At 38.8% G+C, this 27,553-nt stretch overlaps 2 protein-coding genes across 2 annotated transcripts; one reads left to right on the forward strand and one right to left on the reverse strand.

Annotated features, from left to right (window-relative positions):
• Positions 1 to 1,284, forward strand: LOC110927227 (E3 ubiquitin-protein ligase SIRP1). Its single transcript, XM_022170878.2, has one exon. The coding sequence runs from the start codon at positions 1 to 3 to the stop codon at positions 1,150 to 1,152; it is 1,152 nt and encodes a 383-aa protein (XP_022026570.1). The 3' UTR covers positions 1,153 to 1,284.
• A 1,382-nt stretch (positions 1,285 to 2,666) lies between these two features.
• On the reverse strand, positions 2,667 to 7,326 carry LOC110927228 (YTH domain-containing protein ECT4). The gene is made up of 9 exons (XM_022170879.2): positions 7,151 to 7,326; positions 6,581 to 6,657; positions 6,326 to 6,467; positions 6,165 to 6,238; positions 5,572 to 6,081; positions 4,268 to 4,846; positions 3,979 to 4,191; positions 3,743 to 3,886; positions 2,667 to 3,171 (listed from the first exon to the last, which is right to left on the reverse strand). The coding sequence occupies exons 1-9, from the start codon at positions 7,176 to 7,178 to the stop codon at positions 3,040 to 3,042; spliced, it is 1,899 nt and encodes a 632-aa protein (XP_022026571.1). The 5' UTR covers positions 7,179 to 7,326; the 3' UTR covers positions 2,667 to 3,039.
• Between the last annotated feature and the right edge of the window lie 20,227 nt (positions 7,327 to 27,553).

The raw sequence follows: 27,553 nt of genomic DNA on the forward strand, positions 1-27,553 counted from the left end.
ATGGAAGAAGGGAGTCAATCAACAGGATACTGGTGTTATGAATGCTCTAGGGCAGTCGAAACGATCATGGAGGTTGAAACGGTTAAGTGTTCGTTATGTCACGGCGGATTCGTGGAGGAATTGGATATATCAAGGAGTGATAACCACCACAACAACCACCACCACCATCAAGCCGACGATGCTGAATCTGACCATGCTCTCTCGTTGTGGGCCCCTATTTTGCTCGGAATGATGAGTAACCCTCGTAGAACCAATCGCGCTCGAAGATTTAGACAAATTGAGTCCGAAAATACCAATGGTTCTGAATTAAACAGGGAATTGCAATCGGTTATGAGAAGAAGACGACGGAGCAACACCACCATCCTCCAACTTCTTCAAGGGGCCCGCGCTGGACTCATAAGAGAATCCGATAATAACAATGATAGTGATAACGATAATAATAATAATAATGAGAGGGAAAGGGAGCATGAACGTGTTATTGTCATTAATCCTTTTAATCAAAGGCTTATCGTTCAGGGCGCTGGTGGGGGCCGCAATCCATTTAGTTCGGGTGGCCAACCACAGAACCAACCGATAGGGTCTATTGGCGATTATTTTGTTGGGCCGGACATGGAGTTACTCTTGCAACATTTAGCAGAGAACAATCCGGCCCGATACGGGACACCACCGGCCCAAAAGAAGGCGGTGGAGACCATGCCGACGGTGAAAATCAAAGTGGATTTGAACAATTCGGTTCGGTGTTCGGTTTGTTTGGAAGATTTTGAGGGTGGGAATGAAGCTAAAGAGATGCCATGTAAACATAGGTTTCATGGTGAATGTATTATCACATGGTTAGACCTTCATAGTACATGTCCTGTTTGTAGGTACCAATTGCCTTTTGATGAAACAAAACTTAATCGCGAACGCGCACGCGAACGAGAACAAGAATCTTCTCGTGGTACCGCGGTCAACAGGCTCACCGGGCCCGAGAGTGAAAATGGTGAATTGGGCCAAGATGGGGACATGGTGGGCCGGAACGAAAGGCGGATTTCGGTCACATTTCCTTGGCCATTTAACAGCTTGTTCATAAACCCGTCGGTTTCACCCGCTTCGGGGTCTGGGTCCGGGCCAACGGGTCAAGAAGGTGGTGGTGGGAGGGAAGATGATCAGTGAACTCCTGTTGTAAGTTTTCTCCATGTGTTTATACGCCGTTACGATAACATGTATATAGATCGGTTAACCACGATATCGATGCTTGTGTGTACCTAATTACGAAGGATTGCATATATCCAATATACTTGTAGATTCCTGTTGGAGCTTCTTAATGTTATGAGGCTGATTTATACATTTTGTTCTTGTTTTTGCTTGTTGTAAGATGATAGAAAATAGAGGTGATAGTTTAAACCCAATTACTTATTTACAATATGATTTGTTGAGTCAAAATCCATGTAGTTATAACTATATTTTCTTATAAAACAGTAACTGTAGCTTCTTACTAATTAGTAAGACTGGTTTTGTAAGTTCGAACATGTACCACAAGACTAAGGATGTGCATGGTTCGGTTCGGTTAATTTCAGCTATTAACCAAATCAAACAAGTGTTAAAATTTTTGCTTAAAAATACATGAAAGAGGTATAAATACATAAAATGAAAGTATAAAACATGAAATGGAAGCATAAAAGCTAGAAAAATATAAAATAAAAAATAGTTGTGTAAATAGTTTTATGGTCAAGTTAATTACTGTTTTTGTCCATGTGGTTTGTCAAAAACCACTATTTCAGTCCATTAGTTTAAAAATTGCGATTTCAGTCCCTGTGGTTTCACTTTCATAACCATTTCAGTCCCTGTACTAACAGAATAAATGGATTGAAATGGTTACGAAAGTGAAACCATAAGGACTGAAATGGTTACGAAAGTGAAACTACAAGGACTGAAATCGCAAATTTTAAACCAATGGACTGAAATAGTGATTTTTGACAAACCACATGGACGAAAACAGTAATTAACTCTTTTATGGTCCTATTAGTTTGTTGCAAATAACACTAAGAGTTAATTACCGTTTTCGTCCATGTGGGTTGTTAAAAATCACTATTTCAGTTCGTTAGTTTAAAAATTGTGTGAATTCAGTCCTGGTGGTTTCACTTTCGTAACCATCTCAGTCCTTGTGGTTCACTTTCGTAACCATTTTAATCCATTTATTCTGTAAGTACAGAGACTGAAATGGTTACAAAGTGGACTAAAATGGTTACGAAAGTAAAACCACAGGGACTGAAATCGTAATTTTTAAACTAATGGACTGAAGTAGTGATTTTTGACAAACCACAGGGACGAAAACAGTAATTAACTTTAACACTAATCAATTAGAGTTAATTACTGTTTTCGTCCCTGTGGTTTGTCAAAAATCACTATTTCAGTCCATTAATTTAAAAATTGCGATTTCAGTCCCTGTGGTTTCACTTTCGTAACCATTTCAGTCCACCTCGTAACCATTTCAGTCCCTGTACTAACAGAATAAATGGATTGAAATTGTTACGAAAGTGAAACCAAAGGGACTGAAATGGTTACGAAAGTGAAACCACAGGGACTGAAATCGCAATTTTTAAACTAGTGGACTGAAATAGTGATTTTTGACAAACCACAGGGACGAAAACAGTAATTAACTCAATCAATTACTAATATGAGAAAAAAGTGCAAAACTTCAACTGAAAATTTGTATTGCAATGTCCAACATCCCACCCTGCACTTCTAGCTAATTGTCCCAGAGAACAAACCACAAAATCTTAACTGTCCTATCATACCAGATTTACAAGGCAGGATTAAACTAAACCTACTCCTTATCCTTAATCAAACAAGCAAAAATAACTAAACATCAAAAAGACAAAAACGCGACAAACGCAACGAAAAGAACATCAAACCAAAAACAGAAAAGGTATGAAAAACCCTTTAGAATAGCTAAAAGACTACATACTGAGAAGCTCCGGATTGCGAGCCCTCCTATTTTACACCCCCTTCTCCACCCAAACTTCTAAAATATCATAGATCCACCCGTATTTCGCACATTTAACAGCCAACTGTCCCTCCGTTTTCAACGACCGACCCATTCTCAGTAGGTTTGACCTCTTCTTTGACCAAATCTGTGGCGATTATCTCTGCTTTGTTCTTCTCGACCATGCTCGCCTTTTCTTCCCATGCCTTGAAAAACGCAAGATTATTGTTAGTAACTAACTATGCAAATAACATAAAATAACAATTTTGTAAATAGAAGCAGTCACACGGTTAGGGGTGTAAACAAGCCCAGAGACTCGAGAGCTACTCGTGATCGGCTCGGTTAATAGCTCGAACGAACCAAGCCTTAACGAGCCCGAGTCCGAGCTCGAGCCTGAAATAGAGCTCGTTTTGTTATCGAGCCCGAGCTCGAGCCTGAAATACAAAGCTTGTTTAGGCTCGCGAGCCTAAAAGAGCCCATATAAAATTTTAATTTTTTTATATATAATATATTAATAATGATGATAACATTGATGAGCCGAGCTTTGGCTCGTTTAAGTGATGTTGAAGTGAGCTCGAGCCGGGGGTTTAGCTCGTTTAAGGTTGTTCTTAAAATAGTTCGAGCCGAGTCGAGCCGAGCTCGAGCTTTGGGTTTTATTGGCGAGCCGAGCTCGAGCTTGAGCTTCATATAAACCTAACGAGCCGAGCTCGAGCCTGGTCGAGCTCGGGCTCGGCCCGGCTCGTTTACACCCCTACACACGGTCTTAGTGTCACTTACTTGTTTCTGAAACTGTTGTTTTGCCTTCTTCTCTTGAATTCTCTTTTGTCGTTCTTCGTAAAACTCAAAATCATCCAATATGCATTGCTTGCTAGAATGATCTTTGAATATTTTGATCACCTGCAGCCCCTGCTCTAGTTTCACCTATAAGCAAAAATACACAAAAATGATTTAATTAAACTTCAGAATATAAAAAATAAAGTGGTGTGTGTATATGTATGTATGTATATATATACCTCTTGGGTGTCCCTGCTATTGGTTACAGGCTTATTCTCATTGTATTCAAGTATAATATGCTTCAACAAACTGTTCGGCACATCTTTAACGATATGCCACTTAACGGGAAAATAACCGACCCACTTGTCTTGTTGCCAATACTCCAGGCTTTTGTTAAAATCAACTGGGCCCACCATTTCCGCAACACCAACAAATTGACCGCTTGTATTGACCTGTTAAAAAAAGCCATTACATAACAAAAACTAAGAAACATAAAAGTGTTTTCTTGATGTTAAAAGCCGAACTTACAGAAAAGAAAAGAAAGACAGGGCATTTTTCAGGCTTCTGTTGGGCCTCTTGGTATGCAGCATCGAGTTTCTTATTTCCGTTTTGTGTACTAGACCAAACGTTATACTTTATACTTTTATGAACATCATCTTCACTATACGATTTAATAATAAAAAACTTAGCATCTGTATAGGTTTCGGGAAACTCTTGTAGATTGTATTGGTCTCTGTCTGGAGCCATACACGTCTTATCTTTCTCAACATCGGTATTTAACAAATTACCATCTTGCCCTTTGATGGTCACGGTGACTCGAATTGGGTCTTTTTGGTTTTTGACGACTCGGGCTCGTGGGCCCCGGTTTAGCTCGTTCAGTCCATCACTGTTTTCATTGCCGTAATTGAAAAAACCGTTGCCTCTTCCCCGAGGTTTGTAACTGTTGTTAAATGATAACCAACTGTTCCCGTTTGGTGACCAGTACGGACTAGCTCCAAAACCCAAACCCGACCCGTACGCACCCCCGTATTGCCCGTATAACTTGTTTGGATACATTCTGTTCATATATCCGCTTGCTGTATTTGTGCCGGACATCGGTTTTGAACTCTAGAAAATTAAGAAAAAAATCATTAAACAAACGATTAAATAGAGCATAAGAACAAAAAAAGGAAACCAAAATCAAAGAACCTGAGTTGGTTTCTATTTTGCTCCTAAATGTATCCCTGTAAACGAACCGAACGTTCATGAACTGTTCGTGAACTTGTTCGGCGAGAAGTTCGTTTATTAAATAAACGAACAAATATGAACACATGTGTTGTTCGTTCATTTATGTTCGTTTATGTTTGTTGTTTATGCTCGTTTATGTTCGCTAGGATTTATATACATATAACTAATTGATAACTAAGCTTTCCATTATAACTAATCCGAATTAATCAATAATTTATATGAAAAACTAATTTATATCTGCTAGTGTTTGGTCATTTATGTTCATTTGTCTTGTTTTATCTTTTAAATTTGTTTGTTTGTTTATGTTCGTTTACGCTCATGAACTCATGCCCATTTTCTTAATAAACGAACACAAACAAAAAAAGTGTTTGATTATATGTTAGTGCTCGGTTAAAGTTAAATGAAAGATCAAAAACATGAACACAAACAAAAACGATTAAAGTTAAATGAAAGAGCACAAACATGCCTCTGTTCGTGTTCGTTCGGTTCATTACAGGCCTACCTAAATGAAAGTTTTGAGTGCTTATACTACAAATAAAACTAGTAATATGTTTTTAATTTCTGCAGTTTGACAATATAAATGAACAAAAATTATAAAAACATACCGCAAGATGAGAATGAGGACGAACATTTTGATTCTTTGACGAAAAACCGTTTACATTTGTCAACGGAACAGAACTATTATTGTTTCTAAGTTGTCCATTAGCATAATCGGGGCTGTCTAACCACGGAACCGAGGAGTAGACTCTTGGATCCTGAAACCCGGTTTGTGTACCCCTGCTGGGGTTAAAAACCGGATTCTGATATGCTGCAGGTCTGACTGAAGTGGGACCGGTATTTCCCTTTACAGTGGAACTGGGAATCCCGTTCTTGGCATTGTCCACAGTCAGTGGTGGTTGACCAGTGGGTGTGGCTTTCGCGATATCACTTTTAGGAGGAACTGTGAGTTGGGTCATGGGTTGGAAGTACGGGCTCGGGTATTGGTACTGTTGGGCTCCGTAGAGTTGACCATCATGGGTGGATGTCGGTACAGGTGAACCGGCAGGAGAATATGGGCCGTATGGAGCGTAACCGTAACCGGGATACATAATTGACCCGTTGTCTCCATAAACACCCTGGTCATTTACATATAACAATCAGTATAAACATCATAAAATTATGAAAAAATATAATAATACAAAATAAAAAAAGTTCTTACATGAGACGCATCAACTCCATCAGGGGTTACGTATCTCGAGTAATCCTCCCAGCCATTAGCAGCCCCATCATAACCTAGCATACAATTTTCATCAAGAACTTTAGTAACAACTTTTATTTTGATTATTTCAAACACTGAGTGAAACAATTTCCATCAATTACCTCCGTAGTAATACGCAGAAGAAGCATAACCATTAGGAAAATAAGCGACAGTTGGATCCATAACATCCGGAATCACAGGAGTAAGTGACCGATTAACAGGTTGACTTTGACCATTCCCATTGTCAGCTGACTCAACAGATGGCTGCAAAAGTACATTAACCACATGATTATTATACTTTAAAGTTAATAATTAATTAATTAGTGATTAAAAAGAAAAATTAGCAAATTAAACCAAATAAAACACACTCCTCTCACCTTCTTAACAGGCTCTGAAACTTCCAAAGTCTTGGACTGAGAATCCAATGATAAATTTTTCAACAAATCAGTAGCTTCTGTAGAAAAAACAAGTAAAGGAATTCCAGTTTTTTTCTCAAATAATTGTTCACTAAAAACATCTGAGTATATACATACATATATATATATAAATAACTATACACACATACACATATACATACACACACATATATATACACATGTGATAAACCCTAGAAATCCATAACAAGTGCAGAGTTATCCAGATCAAGATCAAACACAACAATAAACTTTCAAATTCAACTAACTAATTCTCTAACAATCAACCATATCAATCAAATCAAATCTCAAATCTCAAAACGCAAAACACCAAACAACACACACACACACACAAACAAATTAACAACAAAGCAAACACTCGCTAACATAGATCAATCTAAAACCACGCCACAACGATCACTAATCACAAACTGAATCAAACATAACACACAAATCACATTAAAACTGATCAAAAACAGCAGATTTGGATAAAAACAGAGCAATAATAAGATGAAATTAGTGAACAGAGGATACGATCTGCAGGAGGAGCAACGGCGGCCATGATCTGAGGCGGTGGAATGATTGGATCTTGAAGAAGAATGGATATAAACCCTAGAAATAAGGGGGTTTTGAAAGGGGTAAAGAGAAACCCTAATGTTGTGAAAGAGATAGAGAGAGTTTCGGCGGCTATAATAAGTTTGGGGTTTTTAAGCAAAGGGTTTTTGGTGATTCAAATACCACCACGCCTACTTTTGTACACTTTTGACCCTTTTAATAGTAAAAAAGTATGGTTTGTCTCCTTAAGATTTTGAAAGATTGAAAGAGGTAAATTACTTTTCAAACTTAGTGTTTTAACTACTTGAGTCTAATATTAAAAAGTTTAACGTCCTGACTCCTGAGTACCTAGTTGGTAATTCTATAAGTGTTTGAGTCCAAGTTTTTTTTTTTAACTTTGTTGAGAAAATTTAACTGGGTTAAAAACTTGGACTCAAACGGTTAAAGAATTAACAACTAGATACTAAGAGTGAAACATTTCAATATTGGACTAAGATGGTTATAACACTGGGACTAGAAAAGTAATTTACTCTTTTTGTTTCTAACGATAAGACCATGTGTAGTGGTTAAGCCAAATAATGCCCTCACAACGGGGCGTTTTAGTGATTTACGACATGTGGCAGTCCAGTCAGCATGGGGCATTATTGCAAAAGTGGCGTAGTGGGAATAATGCCCAATAACGCTCATGCAATCATTTCACAATTAATTTTTTTTAATTTAAAACATAAAAATCTTCATTAATTTAAAATAAAAATTACACTACTTGAAATAAAAAAAAGAAAATAAAACAGAAAATAAAAAAACCGAAAAAAAATAAAGTTAAAAAAAAGATGATCTAGAGTCCATATTTTTCTCGAATTTTTTGGCGATGCATTTGCGCAAGGATCAACGCGTCGCCTTGGAGGTGGTCGATCGGTTTGGACAAAAGCTCAATGTTCTTTTCCATTTGTCTCGCCTCTTGCATCTCGTTAAACTTTTTGGTTTCAGCCACTCGTTCTTTCATAATCTCATAACGTTGGTGGCCGAGGTCGTGAATGTCTTGGAGACGACGGTTCATCTCCTCGAAATCTTCCTTCAATCGAGATTGGAAGACGATTCCACCGTTTTTTTCCCGGTTCGCTTATCCTTTTTTCTACCGGGCGGTCGGGTCAACTCTTCTTCAAGTTCCTCGTCAACGTCCACCACCTCATTTAGATCGACATTGCGGGCATCCGATGTCGGTGTTTCAGGGTCAACGGAGGATGATGTTTTTGTCCGTTTAGCTCGACGTCTACTACTAGACGTCATGGTACCTACTAGCGCCCACTTTGGACTTTTTCGTAGTAGATCCCAACACTTATAGTACGGAAAAGGGCATTTCGTTTTCTCGAACTTGTCCAAAGTCTTCGTTAAAACCCCGACGTCACCTTCACCGCTCGGGCGATTATCGTAGTTACGTTGGTACACTTCTTGGGTGGCATGACACTTGTTGTTGATGTCGGTCCATTTGCTAGAAATGGAAGCTTTGTCCCGATGTTCGCCTTGACCCCACGTGCTATAAAAGAGTGCACGAACCCTATCCCAAAAAACGGGACCCGTTTGAAAGTTTGCTACAAATTGAAAAAAATAAAAGTAAAAATATAAGTTGTATGTTAAAAATAAAAGTAAAAATATAAGTAAAAAATAAGTAAAAAAAAAATATAAAAGTTACCAATTTCGTGGTCCTCCGAAACGTCGAGCCACGCCCGAGTCAACGTGAATTCCTCGTCCTTCGTCCATTTAAGGTGAGTATTTTTACCTCGAGGTTCGTCCTTTTCCTTCTTCTTATACGACCTTCTGCCGCGTTTCGATTTGTCTGGCACCGGTTCGGGTTGTGTCACCGGCACGACATCTACATCGGGTTCGGCTTGTTGTTGTTGTTGTGAAGGTTGCGACCCGCCGGCTTGACCATAGCCGAAGGTGGGAGGCACGAACGGAGTAGCGCTACTCAAGTAAGCCGCGTACGTTAACACGCTCGGGTTCATGTCTTGAAGGTTATACGGGTGTTGCGGTTGGGTTGTGTTCGGGTTCATGGGTCTTGCGGGGACACCAAAGGGGGGTCGGAATGGATGCATATTTGTATAAAATATAGAAGAAGTAGGAGAGAAAGTGTGATTTTTTTATAAGAAATAGGAAGAAGTGGGTATTATTTATATAGTGGGTAAATTTGGAATTAAAAAAAAATAAAAATATTAAAGAATTGACTGTTGGCAACGGTCATATCTCTCGCCCCCATGCACAATCCAGCGTTTTATTTAAAACGCCAACTTGATTTTTTTTTCAAAAAAAAGCCAAACAACGCCTAGTGTAATTGGGGGGGTGGGGGGGGGGGGGGCGTTTTTGAGCGTTTTTTTTTAATTTAAAAAAAAAACCGCCCCACTACGGGTGGTCTAAAAAACAAGGGCTTATAAGGATCGACTGTTGCGTTAAGTCGATTAATCTATACTATATAATAAAAGAAACCATTTTGGTGACACTTGTCATCATATTAGGTCATGTAGATAAGTATTATTTTAGTTTAATCTTTTCTAATTAATTATAGATAATCCTCCTACTAAATATTATTTAGTATAATTTCTTATAGATAACTATTATTTAGTTTAATCTCCTTCTCATTTAATATTATTTATTTAACTAATAGAGTAAACTACGATTTTGGCCCTTGTGGTTATATCACTTTTACTCTTTTAGCCCAAAAAGAAATTTTAACATCTGAGCCACCGTCTTTTTTTCTAATTTTTTTGGCCCCTAACGTCTTTTTTTTAAAGCTTTTTGGCCCCTAACATTTAATGGATGGGGTTAGTGTTATGGGGTTAAAAAAAAGATGTTGGTGGGCTCAGATGTTAAAAAATTCTTTTTTGGGCTAAAAGGGTAAAAGTGATATAATCACAGGGGCCAAAATCATAATTTACTCTAACTAATATTATTTATCATTTATACATTTACAGAGTTTTAAATAATAGGTTAAATTTATTGAGACTTCGTTAACAAATTTTGCTACAACAAAATAATCTATTATAATAAAACATTAATATGTGACACATGTCGTTCATTGTAGGTATTTATTTTATGATTTTATCGCCTCAGTTCCAAACTTATCTTATATTAATTAAATAAATAAATGAATTAATATTAAATTCTATCCTACTTTAAATTTCGAATACCATTCTTCTATTTTTCTAATAATTATTATCTGAAATTGTAAATTCTTAATTTAAAACATTTTAAATAAAGCAAATTATTTATCACGAAAACCAAACTTTGTATTAATATTTTTAATATTTTTATTTTCACTATACAAAATTACATTTACTAACTTTTTTATTATTTGGTATATAAAATTACATTTATTTAACTCGTGTATTAAATGAGGTTTTTTAAAGATGTATTATTTTATTATTTGGTAAACAATATTACATTTATTCAACCGGTGTAATACATGTGGTTTTAAAGTTTTTAAAGATATAATGTTTTATTATTTAGTATATAAATTTATTTACTCAACCCGTGTAATACACGAGGTTATAACCTAGTGATTTAGTAAAGAAGAGAGTGAATGCTTGTCAGTTTCCCCTGGTCACCTACACTAGTCATTAGCCTTGAGAAATCATATAGATAATTAGCCTTGAGAAATCATATAGATATAGATATAGATATATATAATGGTATTTGTATAAAGATATTCCAAATCGTATCAACATCGCTCGACTAAGGATAAAGATGAACGTTGTCAACAAGTATTTTAAAAAGTAAAATTTCAATAAAAATCATGGATTCAAGTAAATAAACACTTTCATAGTTCTCAATGTAAAGCACTTGTATGGTTGTACATAGTACATTCATGATTTAATAAGATAATAGGATAGGTGAGTACTGGGTACACATAACCGTCTTATGTATCACATTTAAAGTAAGATGTACAGTGTATTATGCATTTCTCGTAATTTTTAACATATATTTTTGTTCTAAAATGAGTGTCCCATAGTTTTGAGGAAAATAGTTAAAATAGTTGCAATCACTTTGTTTTGGATTGCTATTTCTTTTAGACTTTTTTTTTTTTTTTTTTTTTGTGAGAATCATAACGTTTATTAATGGTATGTGGCTCCAAAAAGACTATTCAAACCATTTGCTCAAACCATTTGCTCGTATTAATCTCATCTATTGAATACAAGGTAACAAGGCTAGTGCGACCAATATGAATTGAGAAACATCCTCACTACCGGGCTCAAAGATGTGGAAATAGACTATCGGGGCAATATTTTTATCCATACTTTTGGCATATCTGAAAAGCTAGAAACGACAAAGTTTTTAATAATTTTTTTTCGTCCCAACAAACAAAATGGTGGAAAATATAAAGATGAACTCGTTCCTTTGGATTAAGGCTAGGTCGAAGTTACATAGCTTAGATTGGAAAAGTGGTGTGATTTCAATGTACGTATTATAATCGTGTGATTGTTTTCAGGTTTTACAGCTTTTTACTGACCCTTTCTATATAGTTCTGTCATTAAAAAAAAATCAAAACTCATATTCACCCGGATATTTGACAAAGTTATGGGCACTTCAACAACTCAATGAAACAAATCTAAATTTTACAGTTGTATTTTTTTTGTTTATCTGTTTTTAACTCGATGAAACAAATCTAAATCTTTTTTTACTAACAATTCAATGAAACAAATCTAAATCTTTTTTACACTTGTATTTTTTTTATTTGTTTTTTGTTGAGGCTATAGCATCTCCATCTACATAATAACTCGTAACGTTTTTCCTTAGAAATTTTATTTCAATATGTTGTTTATTTATCCTTTTTATTGTAAGTATCAATTAGTCTATAGCTCGGTGTGCTCCCAAGACTGACGTGACACAGTCACCGCTCACTCGCCTTCCTCACGGACCGTAACACATAGCTTGTGCTCAGATGACATGACACGAGTTACTAATTTAACGATAAAATCACTTGAATATCAACATATAAACTTGAGTGATGAGCGATCTTGATGTGCGGCATTGTCCATTTCTTCCTTAACACTCTCAAGCGAAATCTAATCATTTAATCCGACCGTTCAATGAGTTTGATTTACCTCACTACCCGAATTCACTTTGGTTGGTTGGGTTTGTGGTTTCATCCCATTCAAAAGGCAATAACCACTATTAAAAGGCTTTAAAGTTGAACACATGTTTAACCAATAGATCCCTTCTGGTGCATTAAAGATTTGATATTTTGGACCACATTAAGAATAGCCAACTGAAAGATGACATAAGTTACTCAAAAGCTTAAACTTTAAAGAAAAACAAGTTAAACTTTAAAGAAAAACAAGTAGAAAGTTGGCTCAAAAGCTAAAAGGAGCCCAACAAGACCTATTCAGAATCACTTTTGAAAAATACTAAAAGCCTGAAAAGTATACAAAATCTAACATAGAGAAACCAATGTTTTCTGATTAGAACACCACCACCAAACGCCTTGGTAAGATGTTAAAAGTTAAAACAACTAGCATACACATAAAAATGGATCATTAGATAACAAATCTTCCTAGAGTTGTTCCTATTGCTTTTGAACCTGACTCTAGTTTTGAAAAACCAATGAAAAAGAATTCAACTATATTTGGAAAAATGAATAATTTACGCTAATGTTGAATTTATATGAAATCATTTTTTGTTGAAAATGAAATGGGGTGGTGGTATGGTGTCTCTCATCTCTCATAAGGTGATGACATAAGAGTATTTAGGCGTAGGTGAGTTTGTAGTTAGAAAAAATGAAATCAATTCTTAAAGGCAAATAAGTAATAGAAGCTAGGACTGTAAATGAACCGAACGTCCATCGAACAGTTCATGAACCGTTTGACAGGAAGTTTGTTTATGTTCGTCCGTTTAGTTAATGAACGAACATTAATAAGATATTCCGGTCGATTAACTAAATGAACGAACACGAACAGAGGTCCCATTCGTTAGACTACGTTCATGAACGTTCGGCAATAAGTTTGTTTACGTTCATTCGTATTCGTTCGTTTACGTCCGTTCGTATTCGTTTGTTTATGTTAATTTGTTAAAGTTTTTAATGCTTTTAATATTTCACTTCCCCTCTTAAGTTTTACTTCCCCCAAAAGGCCACACGTAGTCGTGCCCAAGGGGGCTTTTTTTCGCCGGAAAACGCCTAAACACGCCGCCCCACCACCCCCAGGGCGTGTTTGGATGAATTTGTTGTTTTGGCGTTGTTTAAATCACGCTATGGGGGCAATGTTTGGGCCAATCAGAGCTATCTTCTTTAGGGTTTGACCAATACCTTTTTTTGTTAGTTTTTTTATGTTATTTAATTGTTTACACCCTTTTAACATAATACCCACAACCCCACTACACCCATTTTAGAAAAACGTCCAATAATGCCCCTTGCTGATTGTACTGGCACATGGCGGAAAACGCCGAAGGGTAGGGGCATTATTCTCCCTTACCACTACGCATGGTCTAAGCATAATAGTAAAATGTAAACCCTTATCTAATCTAAATAAGTAAATATATGAAGAAGTTGGAGACTAAATCCATTTTTTTGGGATATCTCTACGACTCTAAGTAACTTAAGATAATTATGTCTTAAGATAGCTAAATTTGATTTATTGTATGGTGCTTGCGGTTGACTTCTTGTCTCTTGAATTCTTGATTTATCATTAATAGTTGTATTTGACTACTTGTGTTGGATGTTTAAGGTTAATAGTGTTTTTTTATTAATTTCAAGTTTAATGTTGGTATGCATTCGTTTGCGTCCGTGACTAGTCTTCACGAACAACTAAAATTCCATAACAAACGAACACTTACATAAACTTTTGTTCGACATGTGTTCGCGAACAGTTCACAAACATCTGCGTTTCTTTAATGAACAAACACTATCATGCTCTCGTTCGGTTCGTTTACAACCCTAATAGAAGCTCAACCCTCGGCCTACATTTTGTTTACACCGTAAGTTAAACAACAATATGTAGAGTTTAAGGATTGATAGATATTACCACTTAAGCATGGATTTATACTAGTTGGATGGATGTTAATAGCTCACTTCATGTGGAGTTGTTCTTCAATGATTTTCTCTTTGAAGTGTAGAGATTGTTGCAACAACCTTCTCTATGGTATATCACCACAACTACTTTCTTATAACAAGTATCCCCACTATTCAAGTTATCAAAGTATCCCTACTTCTACTTATAGGGGTGTTTGGCAATGCGTTTTGAAAGCGTTTCTCTATAATTATGTTTACAAGTACTAGATAATTAGTTTCTAGTGTATTTAGGTGCAATTATATTATATATATATATATATATGTATATATAGTTTTCGAAGTATGATGAATAGTAACTTTATTTTTAAAATAATATATAGTTTATTATTATTATTATTATTTAATATATTATAATATTTTATTATTATATTTATTTTTAATAACATATTTTTTTCTTTTTTCCTTTTTTTAAAACCAAATATTTCCTTCACCATTTTTTAATAATTCCTTTTCCTTTTTTAGAATATATATTATTTTATCAAATAATTTGATATTTCTTTAATAATTTACGTTTATATTTTATTCTAAAAACTTAAGTACGTAGCTGTTCTTAATTTTTCCCTCGATATTCCGTTATAGGTTTTGTTAAAAACTAAGTTATACTCAAAATAAAGTATTTATTTGGTATTATAAAACGGTACAATGATAAACCAAAACTGTTCTAATGGTTTGACTTTCTAAACAACATGCTTTATTTTCAAATCACGTTAGATTAATTAGCCGAGCTAAAAACAAAATTACTAGCCTTTATTTAACAAGTATTTTTTTCCATTACTTTGTTAGTTTATCGTAAACTAGTGGAATTTTCGTGCGCTTTGTGGTGGAATATTGGCTAGTATCGATTCAATATATTATAATATCAGTACGATACCGACACTTAGTATGGTAACCGAAAGAGGTAAAAAATGAATACCGGTATTAGTGTCGATATTGTTGAGACGGTTTAGGTTTTTGCCGTCAGAGTACCAATATTGTGACGTCATTCACTGTAGTTTACCATACAAAATTTAAAACTCTATTACGAATACAATTTCGTTTTGGTACCAAAGTTGTTTAAACGGTACCCGTTCGTCACCATAAAGAACAGAAAAATCAATTATATGACCCTTTCAATTTTGAAAAATATACTTTTTTTATTTCAACGTAGATAAAAATAAACACTCTACAATAGGATATTTGAATTTTATAGATTAATACATTATATTATTGTAATAACGAAATGCAAGGTTGTTTCGTGAATATGTATGTTTGTGCTTGGATTACTTGTGCATTACTAGTTACAACTCGGTTTAAAAAGAAATTATATCCTTGGCCTGATCAAAAGCCCTAATACGTCAGTTTGTAATTCGGAAAAAAAATTATTATGAAAGACTGAATGCTTATTATTGAATGAATAGGTTACAATATATAGGGATTACGAGTAACCTTAGAAACCTAACTAAGCCCGTGGGCTCATAGTCTAATACTCTCCCGCAGTCTTACACTACAAGAAAAGGCTACCTTTAGCGGCGACAACTGTCGCCGCTATTGATATCAAATGTCGTCGCTATTGACTTTTAGCGGCGACATATCGCCGCTAAAGCATCGACGGTATTGATAGGTCGCTATTGGTCTGTTGTCGTCGCTAAAAGTCATTGTCGCCGCAATTGGTCTTAGACTTTTAGAGACGACAAAACGTCGCTAAAGGGTCGTCGGAATTAGCGTTGGTCGGTAAAGGCAAGATATCAGTGGTTTGGATCGAGATAAGATATCAGTGGCTGGGGTTTGATGAGGGTCCACAGATCTTTAGCGGACACAAAGGGTCGCCGCTAATACCCTAATTCTAGTCGCCGCCATTTGTTCTTAAGTCCCCAACCGTTGGATCAGGTTAAGGATCAATGGCTGGGGATTGATGTTAGGTGGTGGGACGCGGATCGACCAATAGCGGCGACGTTTGGCTTGTCGCCGCTATTGTTGTCGCCGCTAAAGGTAGCCTTTTCTTGTAGTGTTATTAGTGGAAGGAACTAGAAGCTTAGACTTAAAAACCAAAACAATAATAAACCTGACGAGGTATGACCCGGATCGGCTAACCCGACCCGGTCATTACCTATTATTTTATTATAAATAATTAATTATAAACATTTATTCTAGAATGTTCTATTCTGCATGGATAAATCACGTAACCGAATCCCCATTCTTTGGGGAAGATCATGCAAATCCCTAACTTATCGGAGCCCATCCTAAGTTAAGGGAAACCCTAATGGTAAACTATAAATAGAGGTAAACATCTAAGGTATGATCCGTCTTGCTCTCGTTTACTCTCTTTCCCTATACACTTATACTTTCTCCCAAATCGAGACTTATTCTCACGCCGGAAGGTGGTTACAGGAATAACCTCATTCCTGTAACGAGTCCTAACAGTGTTCTGTTTTGCAGCTAGCAGTTCGGATCGCCAAGAGTTGAAGTCTTAGTCGGATACTACAACAAAGGTTAGTGTTTCTTCATTGGCGCCATCCGTGGGACCTTTTGGTAACAACAACAAGACTGAACCCGACGGCAAGCGATCAGAACACAACAGTAACACCGAGTCAGGCGATGATAACTAGCAACTGGAGACGTACCCTGTTACCACCATGCCAGTTTCGCCTGCTGTGACTAGGTCTCTTGACTTGGAATTCGAAGCTGAAAGACCACCACCAGGTTTTACAGGCACTTCTGCCGTCTCTTCTGGAACGACGGGCACAGACCTTTTCTCATATACTTCATTACAGTTCCGGTCGGTGAAACCAACTGTGACACACGCCAATGTCTCCACTCCAGCGTCAACCACGAGTGCACAAACTATACGTCATAGCACTGCGCCGGTTATCACATCCGCAAGTCCAAGCACTGTCATACCACAAGTGAGCATGCCTCAATACTACCAGCCAGCGGTAACATACACCATGCCACCTCTATACTCGACAGCACTAACAGCGGCGTTATCTACCCCACCACATCAACCAATAGTTATGCCTGCAGGAGTCATGAATGCCCCGATTACGCCAGGGAATCAAGCTTACTTCCCAGGGTACTATTATACACCCCCATACAGGTATTTACCCCCATACAACACTCCAACTTACACTCCTCAGGGGGCGGCGCAAGGCTATGTTTAGCAGTCGCCATACGCGGCTTATATGCCGCCTTGGTGGACTTTTCCAACATCCCAGCCGGTTTACAGCCAGACCCCGCCGACAGCGGAACCCGCATATGATAGAGGAAACGCATCCAGACCTCGTTTCTCTCCAGGCGGAGGCCCTAGCCCTACACTGAACATCACCCCGGCTCAACCCCCTGTTACCCAGGGTACTAGCCAGGGCGGAACAACTCCTCCAATACAACCCATCAATGTAGAAGAAGACGATCTTACCAGACCGTACAAACCGGTGGACGTAACATTTAAGTCCAAGTTCACCAGAAGGATAACGGAAGCTCCTATTAAGGAGAGGCCCAAGATGCCTCAAACTATGGGCAAGTACGACGGTCTAGGCGACCTTGATGACCATCTTAACTTATTTAAAAGCACTGGGGAAGTAGCCTGTTGGCCCATGCCCCTATGGTGCAAGATGTTTGTCCAAACACTGGTAGGCGCAGCCCGGTTCTGGTGGGATAGTTTACCCATCGGGGAAATTGACAGTTTTGAAGACCTAGAGGCCAAGTTCATATTTTCAGCCAACAGAGAAGGTACATAAAGGATCGAAACGAACTCCTCCACATTCGTCGGCGAGACAATGAGACAGTGGAAAGTTTCATCGTGAGGTTTAATAAAGAAAGGCTGGCAATCCCGGGTGTCATGAACGACCTAGCATGTGGTGCCTTCCTGCAAGGGGTAAACGATGATGAGTTACTAAGAACACTCCACAGGAGGGATGGTGTACCTAGGGCTGGCAATTTTACACGAATACACGACACGATCCTACACGAAGTTAACAGGTATCATGTATGGCCTTAACAGGTATCGTGTACCAAACAGGTAGACACGAGATTACCTGTTAATTTTCGTGTATAAACAGGTTAAATACTTGTTTACCTGTTAATACCCGTTAGTACACGATGAGAAATTTAATTAAATAAAACTCATCAACCATGTGCGTGTGGGTTCCTTAATTCCTTTCTATTTTCATTCCTCATTCAATTAAAAAAAAAAACCCTAAACTCCCTCTGTAACTCCCAGATAGCATGTCGTGTTCGTGTTTTTATTCGTGTTAACAGGTAATTTTCGTGTATAACAGTCGAACAGTCGTGTTAACAGATATTAACAGGTAATTTTCGTGTATATCGTGTCGTGTTCGTGTATGGGATTTCATGTATCGTGTCTTATTGTGTACGGGTATACACGATATGCCAGCCCTAGGTGTACCTCCCGCTATAGACGAAATCTTGAGGATAGCCAAGGTATACGTCACACAAGAGAAAGCTGTTGATGCTAGTCACGCGGCCAACAGAAAGAAAGAGGCTCAGAAAAACCAGGAGGACAGAGAACAACGAAGCTCTAAAGGTAAAGGTAGAGGAGACCGCTACAAGAAAAGCGACAGAACGGACTTGCGGTATGATAGGTCTAGAAACACCTACTCAAGGAATGACTCCTCCTCTAAGTTGCGGTCCGATTATCCCAACTTGAGTAAGACGCCAACAGAAATCTTAGCTTCTGAAAACCTCAAGTTCAACCCTCCAAAGCCACTGAAGGACAACCCCAACAAAGACACAAACAAATACTGTGAGTACCACAAAGGGAGCGGCCATGATACTAATGACTGTTTTCAATTAAAGAAACAGATCGAGTATTTCGTAAAGGTAGGTTAATTAGCCCATCTGGTGCGAGACATCAAGCAGGGCCCGCCTCCTGTCAAAGAAAAAAACGACAAAGCAGCGGGAAAGAGGTTGCGAGAGCTAAATATGGTATACGCTGATAAGGGGAAAGGGGCCAAACGGAGTGTCACACCCCGATTTCCACGTGTCTCACCGGTGGGCCCGGTGGGGGATTACCGTGACGATGTTGGCAACAATATAGTCAAACCACACAATTATATAATGCACAGCGGAAGCTTAAGATAAATATATAAACTTCAACCTCTGGTTGTAATATCAAATGTATTACAGAAGTTGAATATATCCACAGCGGATCAAAAAGTAATAAATATTATTCATTCAGATGCAGCATCGAGTTTGCGAGACTATGTACGATGCTTAGGACGCCTATACCAGCCCATTTCGTATAGTACCTGCACTTAATCTTTTTGGGGAAAATACGTCAGTTTACACTGGTAAATACATTCAACTGACACATTTGAAAATGTTTATTAAAATTGATTTGAATGCACAAGGCACAAACTCTTTTATAACTTGGGAAAATTATTAAAATCTTGTGAACGTTTTACATGTTCTTTTATGCGTTCAGTAGCCCGGGTCGTGCCGGGTTAAAGATTTATAGACACACCACATTGCGTAAAACCGCAGTATAAAAACCAACGGCTACGTCTTTTAATTTAATGTCGACAATATATACCGGGTGTACGCCTACACCGGGATGTCGATGGTCGTGGCCATTTCGTAAAATGATGCCAAGGATATCCGGGACAACGGTCATTAAACCCCCCAAAGGCTTTTAAGAAACAAAACTGTTTAAATGAGCCGATCATATTATTTAATTAACCACCTAAGCGATGGAAAAAATATAATGCTCAATCAAGCGGTATTAACATACCGTAACCCAAGCCCATATAGGGGAAATAAGTTAAAAGTATTTACCTTTGCAAGTATATTTCCTTAATTTGGATTTAAATCACCGATAGCTTTTACTGGGGCTCCTAATCTGGAACGAAGGTTTTAATTAACCTCTTAGAATCCTAACGAGTCTTTATAATGGCCGTAGCCTAGACCGGTTGGTTCCGATATATATATATATATGTATGTAGATACGGTTTAATCGCGCGAAAAGGCGAAAACCGAGAATGGAGTGTGATTCTGACCCAACAAGTTCAGAGACTTGTTTTAAATAGGTTTATGGTTCACACTCTGGAATTTGGGGTTCAAATAATATTATTTGACCCGTATCGGCTAATTTATGAAAACTAGTTTCATAAGCCGAACCGTGCGCGCAATAGGCGAAACGGTTAACCATGAGAGTCGTACGCTTATTTCCTAAGTCAATATGCCTTAAAGAGGTTGTGGTATCAGTAGGATACCTTCCGTGATGCCCGTAACGAGTTTTAGTTAATATTATGCCCCGTAGGGGCTTTTCGGTCATTTTAAAGACTTTTAAAGAGCTTTTCGAGTTCTACAGGAAATCTGAGTTTCCCGAACAGCTTATAATACTTAAAATACTTTATTTATTATTTAAAATTAGTAGCAACTGGAATCGGGTCAAAAGACCTTGTAGAACTCATGTTTTGGCCAAAAAGGGCATATTCGGTATTTTACCGAACCGTAGCCATAACCGCAGGTTATGAGCAAGGTAAAAATTTTTAAAAATCTTTAAAATTCCCAAAATATTATTTCAATACAGTGGGTAAAAGTTTTGGTGACGAAATCTTGGTTTAGATAGGTGTTATGCTAATTGCGCCGTTAATTACTAAAGTTTACTTTAAATGCGCCATTTAGCATAACTCTCATTCTAGACCTCGGATTGACGTGAAACTTTAAGGACATGCTTATAATTTAGTAAGCAAGGTTCTGGTCCGTTCACGTGTCCGAAATACTCGTTTTATTTTCAAAATGGCGTTACGGTCAACTTTTAGGCGATTAACGGAAATGCGTAAAAGACTCGGATAACTCATGAACCGATCACAGAGGTTTATACCATCATGTAACCTGGTCCTAAGAGGGTCCTAAGGTATATCTATACCTCACTAAAACGGGTCAGAACTGAAGTCAAAGCAAAAGTCAAACTTTTGCGACATTCGGCTCCGAACCGGTTCAATATAGCAAATGGTCGATTCAAACGAGCGCAAACAAGTTTATATACTTAATATCATATTTTATGAGTGTCAAAACAGATTTCTTAATATGTACATTACAGATTATGCATAAATCGCTAAAATAGCTTTCTGTTGACTTTTTAACCGCACGTTTGACTCGATATTTGACATAGTTAGAGTGGTGATCAAGGGGAACCCTTTTAGCGGTTTATTACCCACATAATTACCAACTCAAAACCACTTTTGATTCGTCGTAAGACTGAACCATCACTGATTTATTGTAAAGTCAAACCGTAGTTACGACGGTTTGGTTTTTAGCTATTTACTAAGGAAATGTGAAACCACAAAGGGTTAGATCACTTACAGAAGCTTGAGGGAAGACTTAGAACCCAGAGGAATGTTTGAGAGCTCTTGGAAATGATCAGATGAGTGTGTTTTGTGTTGTGTGAATGTTATGAGCATAATGTGACTATTTATAGTGAAATTTGGGCTCTAGGATCATTACAACACATGCTACACTGAGTGTGGATGATGGGCAGGTGCCCCTAAGTGATATGGGTCGAGTAGGGGGCGCCCATGCATCATTGATTGGGTGTTGGTCGTTCAAAAGCTCCAAAAGGCATGTAGTTACAAGTATTCTGCATCTGGGCGTCCCACGCGACCCGCATGGGAGTTCCATGCCATTTTAATGCGGGTCGCCTAAGATTCAAAGATCAGACGCGTAAAAGAGGAGGCTCGCGACCCGCCTCAACTTATCCCTAACCTTCACGCGGGTCGCGAGAGGTTATAATTTCAGAAGTTTTAAATCTTTTGTCATGATTACGAAATCCTGGTAATTAATAACGAAATCTTTCGTAATGATTTACCTGACCTTTCGGGTCCGAAGGGGTAACTTTGCGGTTTGGCCCTCGGTTAATTACAACTAAGGACCTCGTGTTATTTACCCGCATTATAAAGTCCCCGGTTAGTTTATTAATTATTTGGAAAGCCTTAACTTTCACTGTTGACGCTTTTAACCCTTCTCATACGAATTTGAGTATAACTCTCTCGTTTTAAGACGGAACTTCGCGGAATTTGTACAGTATATTCTAGTGAGCGTATAATACTGTTACGAAGTCTTGGGAACGTTAAAGGGTCACTCAGAGGTATAATTAAACATGTTGACTCAGTTAACCCCTGTAGCTCGTAATCTCTCACTTTCTTCCGCGTTTCGCTTCCGTACGATCTATGATTTATTCGTTTGAAGGTACAAGCGTTATTTAGGGTTACTATACAGTATATTTACCCTTGTTGACATTTATAACCCTCGAACTTATATACTTTCAAGGTTTGTCAAAATTAGTCCTTTACTTCATATCAATGCCACGTGTAAACAAGTGACACGTGTTAACACATTATTGGACGCAAAAATTCGAGGTGTTACATCCTCACCCCCTTAAAATAAATCTCGACCCGAGATTTACTCAAATAAATAGGGGTACTTTTCTTTCATTGTGTCTTCGACTTCCCACGTATACTCGGGACCTCTACGAGCATCCCATTTGACCTTTACAATCGGTACGTGCTTTCTTCGAAGTTTCTTCACCTGTCGATCTTCAATCGACAAAGGTTTTTCTATAAACTTTAAGCTCTCATCTATATGCACATCCGTGTGTGGAATCACCAACGATTCATCGGCGAAGCACTTTTTGAGATTGCAGATGTGGAACACATTGTGAATTCCATTGAGCTCTTCAGGCAAGTTCAACTTATAGGCGACTGACCCGACCCGTTCAATGACCTCAAAAGGTCCTATGTATCTCGGACTCAGTTTGCCTTTCTTGCCGAAACGCATCACCCCCTTCCAGGGTGATACCTTAAGCAACACTTTTTCACCTACTTCGAAGTGAAGATCCTTACGTTTTGGATCAGCGTAGCTCTTCTGCCTATCGCGGGCAGCTTTGAGACGTTCCCGGATCTGAACAATCTTGTCCGTTGTCTGGAAAACAATCTCTGGTCCTGATAATTGGACCTCTCCTACTTCCGCCCAACAAACAGGCGATCTACATTTCCTACCGTATAATGCCTCGAAAGGCGCAGCCTTTATGCTGGTGTGGTAGCTATTATTGTAGGAGAATTCGATCAGGGGTAGATTCTTATCCCAGTTACCACCTAAATCGATCGCACATGCACGAAGCATGTCTTCAAGCGTTTGGATAGTACTGATGTGTGTAAAATGCAACATATAAAACACATCAATTAAGGCATAAAACTAACCCTTTTTAAGTACTAATGTTGGAAAAAAAAGTGTTTTTGTCTTCCTTTTGTATTTTCAGGATGAAATGAGCTCAAAATCACAAAAGAAGCAAAAAGACCACTAATTCTACCATAAATACAAGAAAAGGAACAAAAGTGGACTGCCCGAACCCTCAACGGCACCTCCCAAGACAAAGAGAAGAAAACAGAGTCTGAACACGCCCCGTGTCCAGCGAACACGGGGGCGTGCCCAGGAAGCAGCAGAAAAGACAAACCAGTAGAAGCTTCCATTGCTCACCACGGGGCCGTGCCCAGCGGGCACGGGGGCGTGGTGAAAGTACAGCAGGCGCATTAATTGTAATTCGCAATTACAATTAATGAAGAGAGAGAGTGTCAGACGGGCACGGGGCCGTGTCCAGCGGACACGGGGCCGTGTCCAGCGTACTGTCCAGCCTATAAATAGAGGAGCTTGGTTTCATTCTCTCTCATCCCTTGGCACACCACCTCTCTCACACCTCATCCACCACCCACCACCACCATAACACCATCATCCACCACCATCATCCATTGTCCATCGTAGAGTGTGTGAGTCGTCTCGGGATCCAAGATTGATCGTAAGAGTTCTTGACAATCAAGGCCATGTTTGCCTAAGTCTCTTACATCACTTGGTGAAGACAAGTGTTTAGTATAATACTTTTTATTTTTAATCTTTTGCACTTTTTATTTGGTTTTGTATTAATGACTTTAATAACTAGTTACTTATGTTGAAGGTGATCTTTCCTTATCGTTTGTCCGTGGTGTCTTGGCATTATTTTACTGTCTATATAAAATAAAAGATTTTCACCATTCATATCTCCACGGTCTATATGGAGGTATGTTGGCTACCTGGTCGGGGGTTAAGGGAACGGTTTGGTAAGGGTCTTGCCCTTGTTCAGCGTTTAGAGGTCCTGCTTGGGACCTGGGTCAAATTTAGTAGGATCTCCTTCAATGCCCATAGGTATTGGATGGCGGGGATCCAAACTCTTTGACCCCCTCATAAGTTAACTACTATTAATACTATAACCCGGCTATTTAGGACTGTATCCCTGCTGACTCAGACTACTTAGCCGAGGGTAACGTCACCGCCAAAAGCGGGGCCTACCACAATTTGCATTAATAACTTAATTCATTATCTTTCAATAATCCGACCCTTTAGGATTGTATCCTTGCTGACTCAAACTACTGGGTTGAGGGTAACGTCGCCTTCAAAAGAGGGGCCTACTACAATAACTAAGATAATCTCTTAAACAAGTGCAAAAGTGCGAAAATAATCAAAGGTTATACTAATACACGTGTCGGATCCAAGTGATTCATCTTGTCTATCTGTTTTTATTTTATTTTATTTTTCAGCATTTAGTTAGTTTTTATTTTTCTTAGTTTAAATCATCTTTCTAACTTTTTGATTTGGTTAGACATTGAGGATAAACCGGTATTAAAAGCTCTTGTGTCCTTGGACGACCTCGGTATCTTACCAACACTATACTACGTCCACGATGGGTGCACTTGCCCATATGTGTGTTTAGTGTTAGTGAATATCGTGTTTTATAAATTTAAAACTTGGCTAAAAGTGTAAAAAGGGCTTAATTATATATTAAAAACATATACACACTGACACGCATCAAGTTTTTGGCGCCGTTGCCGGGGACACAAGGATTTTAAGAAAGTTAGGAATCAACGGCCTAATCATCTTTTTATTTTTTTTTTAATTTTTAGGATTTTTTTTTTTAGATTTATCAGCTTCTGCAGAGCTCAGCACGGGGCCGTGCCTGGTCGGACACGGGCCGTGCTCAGCAACGTTACTGGCAGTTTTTGTTTTTCAAGTTACAGAAGGCTGACCACGGGGCCGTGTCGGTGCAACACGGGGTCGTGTCCAACTTCCAGTAACTGGGATCTGAAAAACAATCACTGTAACTTCGACCACGGGGCCGTGTTCGCTCGACACGGGGCCGTGGTGAACCTTCTGACCAACATTCTTTTCTGTTTTTATTGCAGGACTTGGAACCCGACGCCAACCTCGCGTAGTGTATGAGCTCCAGTTCCAATAAAGACATAAAGGAACCATTAGAAGAACCCGAACGCTTTCTCAGAAAAAGGTTAAAAGCCAAAAACCAAGAGAAGGTTTCGGGTGATCCACCCCCAATGGCGGACCAACGTACCCTCATGGATTACTTACGGCCCACCGTAGGTAATCTCGGCGCCGCTATCAATGCCCCGAATGTCGAAGCCAACAACTTCGAACTTCGACCGCACTTGATACAAATGCTCCAAAACTCCGCGACCTTTCACGGGCTCGCGGACGAGGATCCCCATCTACATATAACTAATTTCTTAGAAATATGTGATACCTTTCGGATCAATGGAGCATCAAACGACGCCATCCGCCTTCGTATGTTTCCATTCTCACTAAAAGACCGAGCGAAAGCTTGGCTCAACACCCTCCCAGCTGGATCGGTAAACACCTGGGATGAACTAGCCCAAAAATTTCTATATAAGTATTTCCCTCCTTCTAAAACTGCTAAATTAATGGCTGAAATTAACACATACTCACAAGAGGACGGGGAATCCTTATATGAAACTTGGGAAAGGTTCAAGGAGCTATTACGCAAGTGTCCCCATCACGGCCTCGCAATATGGCAACAAGTATCCACTTTCTACAATGGGTTGTTGCCACATACTAGGCAGACACTTGATTCTAGCTCCGGGGGACTTTTAGGTAATCGTCGCCCACACGAAATATATAATCAGATTGAGGAAATTGCTCAAACCAATTTTCAGTGGCACACTCCCCGGGGAAATAAAACTATCGCCCCGGGCGCCCATAAGGTAGACGAAAGCACCTCTTTACAAGCCCAAATCGAGGCCCTTTCTTCAAAAATAAAAAAATTAGAAATGACTAAAACAGTCTCGGTCATGGCTTGTGAAGGGTGTGGTGGGTCACATGAAAATTGGAGTTGCATGAAAGAAACGGACGATCAACAAGAAATGGTAAACTACATTGATAATAGACCTAGGCCGTCGGGTCCTCCAACGGGGACCTACAACCAAGGATGGCGAAACCACCCAAACCTTGGTTGGAGGGAGCCCGGCAATAGTAGTAACCAACAACCGCAACGAACAAACTTTCAGCAATCAAGAAATGAGTCGCAAAATTTCACTCAACAAGGTGGAAGAGAGAGGCTCGAAGATACTATATCTCGCCTTGTCTCCGACACTGATAAGAAAAATTCGGAAAGATTCCTACAATTAGAATCAAATTTTAGGAATCAACAAGCTAGCATTCAAAACATAGAAAAACAAATAAGTCAACTAGCTCAAAATTTTTCCGAAAGACCACAAGGCGCATTACCTAGCAATACCGAAACCAACCCAAAGGCGCAAGTTCACCTCATCACACTACGAAACCGCACCGTAGGGCCTGCAGAAGTACCTCCAGCAACGGAAGAATCAACGCCAACACATCTGCAGGAGAAGGACACTCCCCCATCAACAGAGCCTACCAAGGCCCCTCGAGTTCCGTACCCCGGTAGGTTAATTCGTCAGAAAACCAATGAGCAATTCGCAAAATTCGAAAGTTTGCTAAAACAATTGCATGTCAATATTCCTTTTATCGAAGTCCTAACCCAAATGCCCAAATACTCTAAATTTATGAGGGACTTCCTTACACATAAAAAGAAAATTGAAAATTTGCAATTAGTTAATTTAGGCGAAGAATGCTCTGCCCTCGTACTCAATAAACTACCCCAAAAGAAGATCGATCCCGGAAGTTTCACGATTCCATGCTCAATAGGGGAATCTCCCGTTCGCAATGCCTTGGCCGACTTAGGGGCTAGCATTAACCTCATGCCCTCTTCAATGTTCAAAAGGCTTGGCTTGGGAACCACAAGCCCCACAAAAATAAGCATACAACTCGCTGATCGATCGGTCAAGTTCCCGCAAGGTGTCATCGAGAATGTCTTGGTAAGGGTAAGCAGATTCGTTTATCCTGTTGACTTTGTCATACTCGACATGGAGGAAGACACCGAGGTCCCCCTTATTCTAGGGAGGCCTTTCCTTGCCACCGCACAAGCAGTAGTGGACATGAATGACGGGACACTAACTTTGAGATATGGGGAC

Source organism: Helianthus annuus, chromosome 2 (genome assembly GCF_002127325.2).
Source record: "Helianthus annuus cultivar XRQ/B chromosome 2, HanXRQr2.0-SUNRISE, whole genome shotgun sequence".
Classification (NCBI taxonomy): domain Eukaryota; kingdom Viridiplantae; phylum Streptophyta; class Magnoliopsida; order Asterales; family Asteraceae; genus Helianthus; species Helianthus annuus.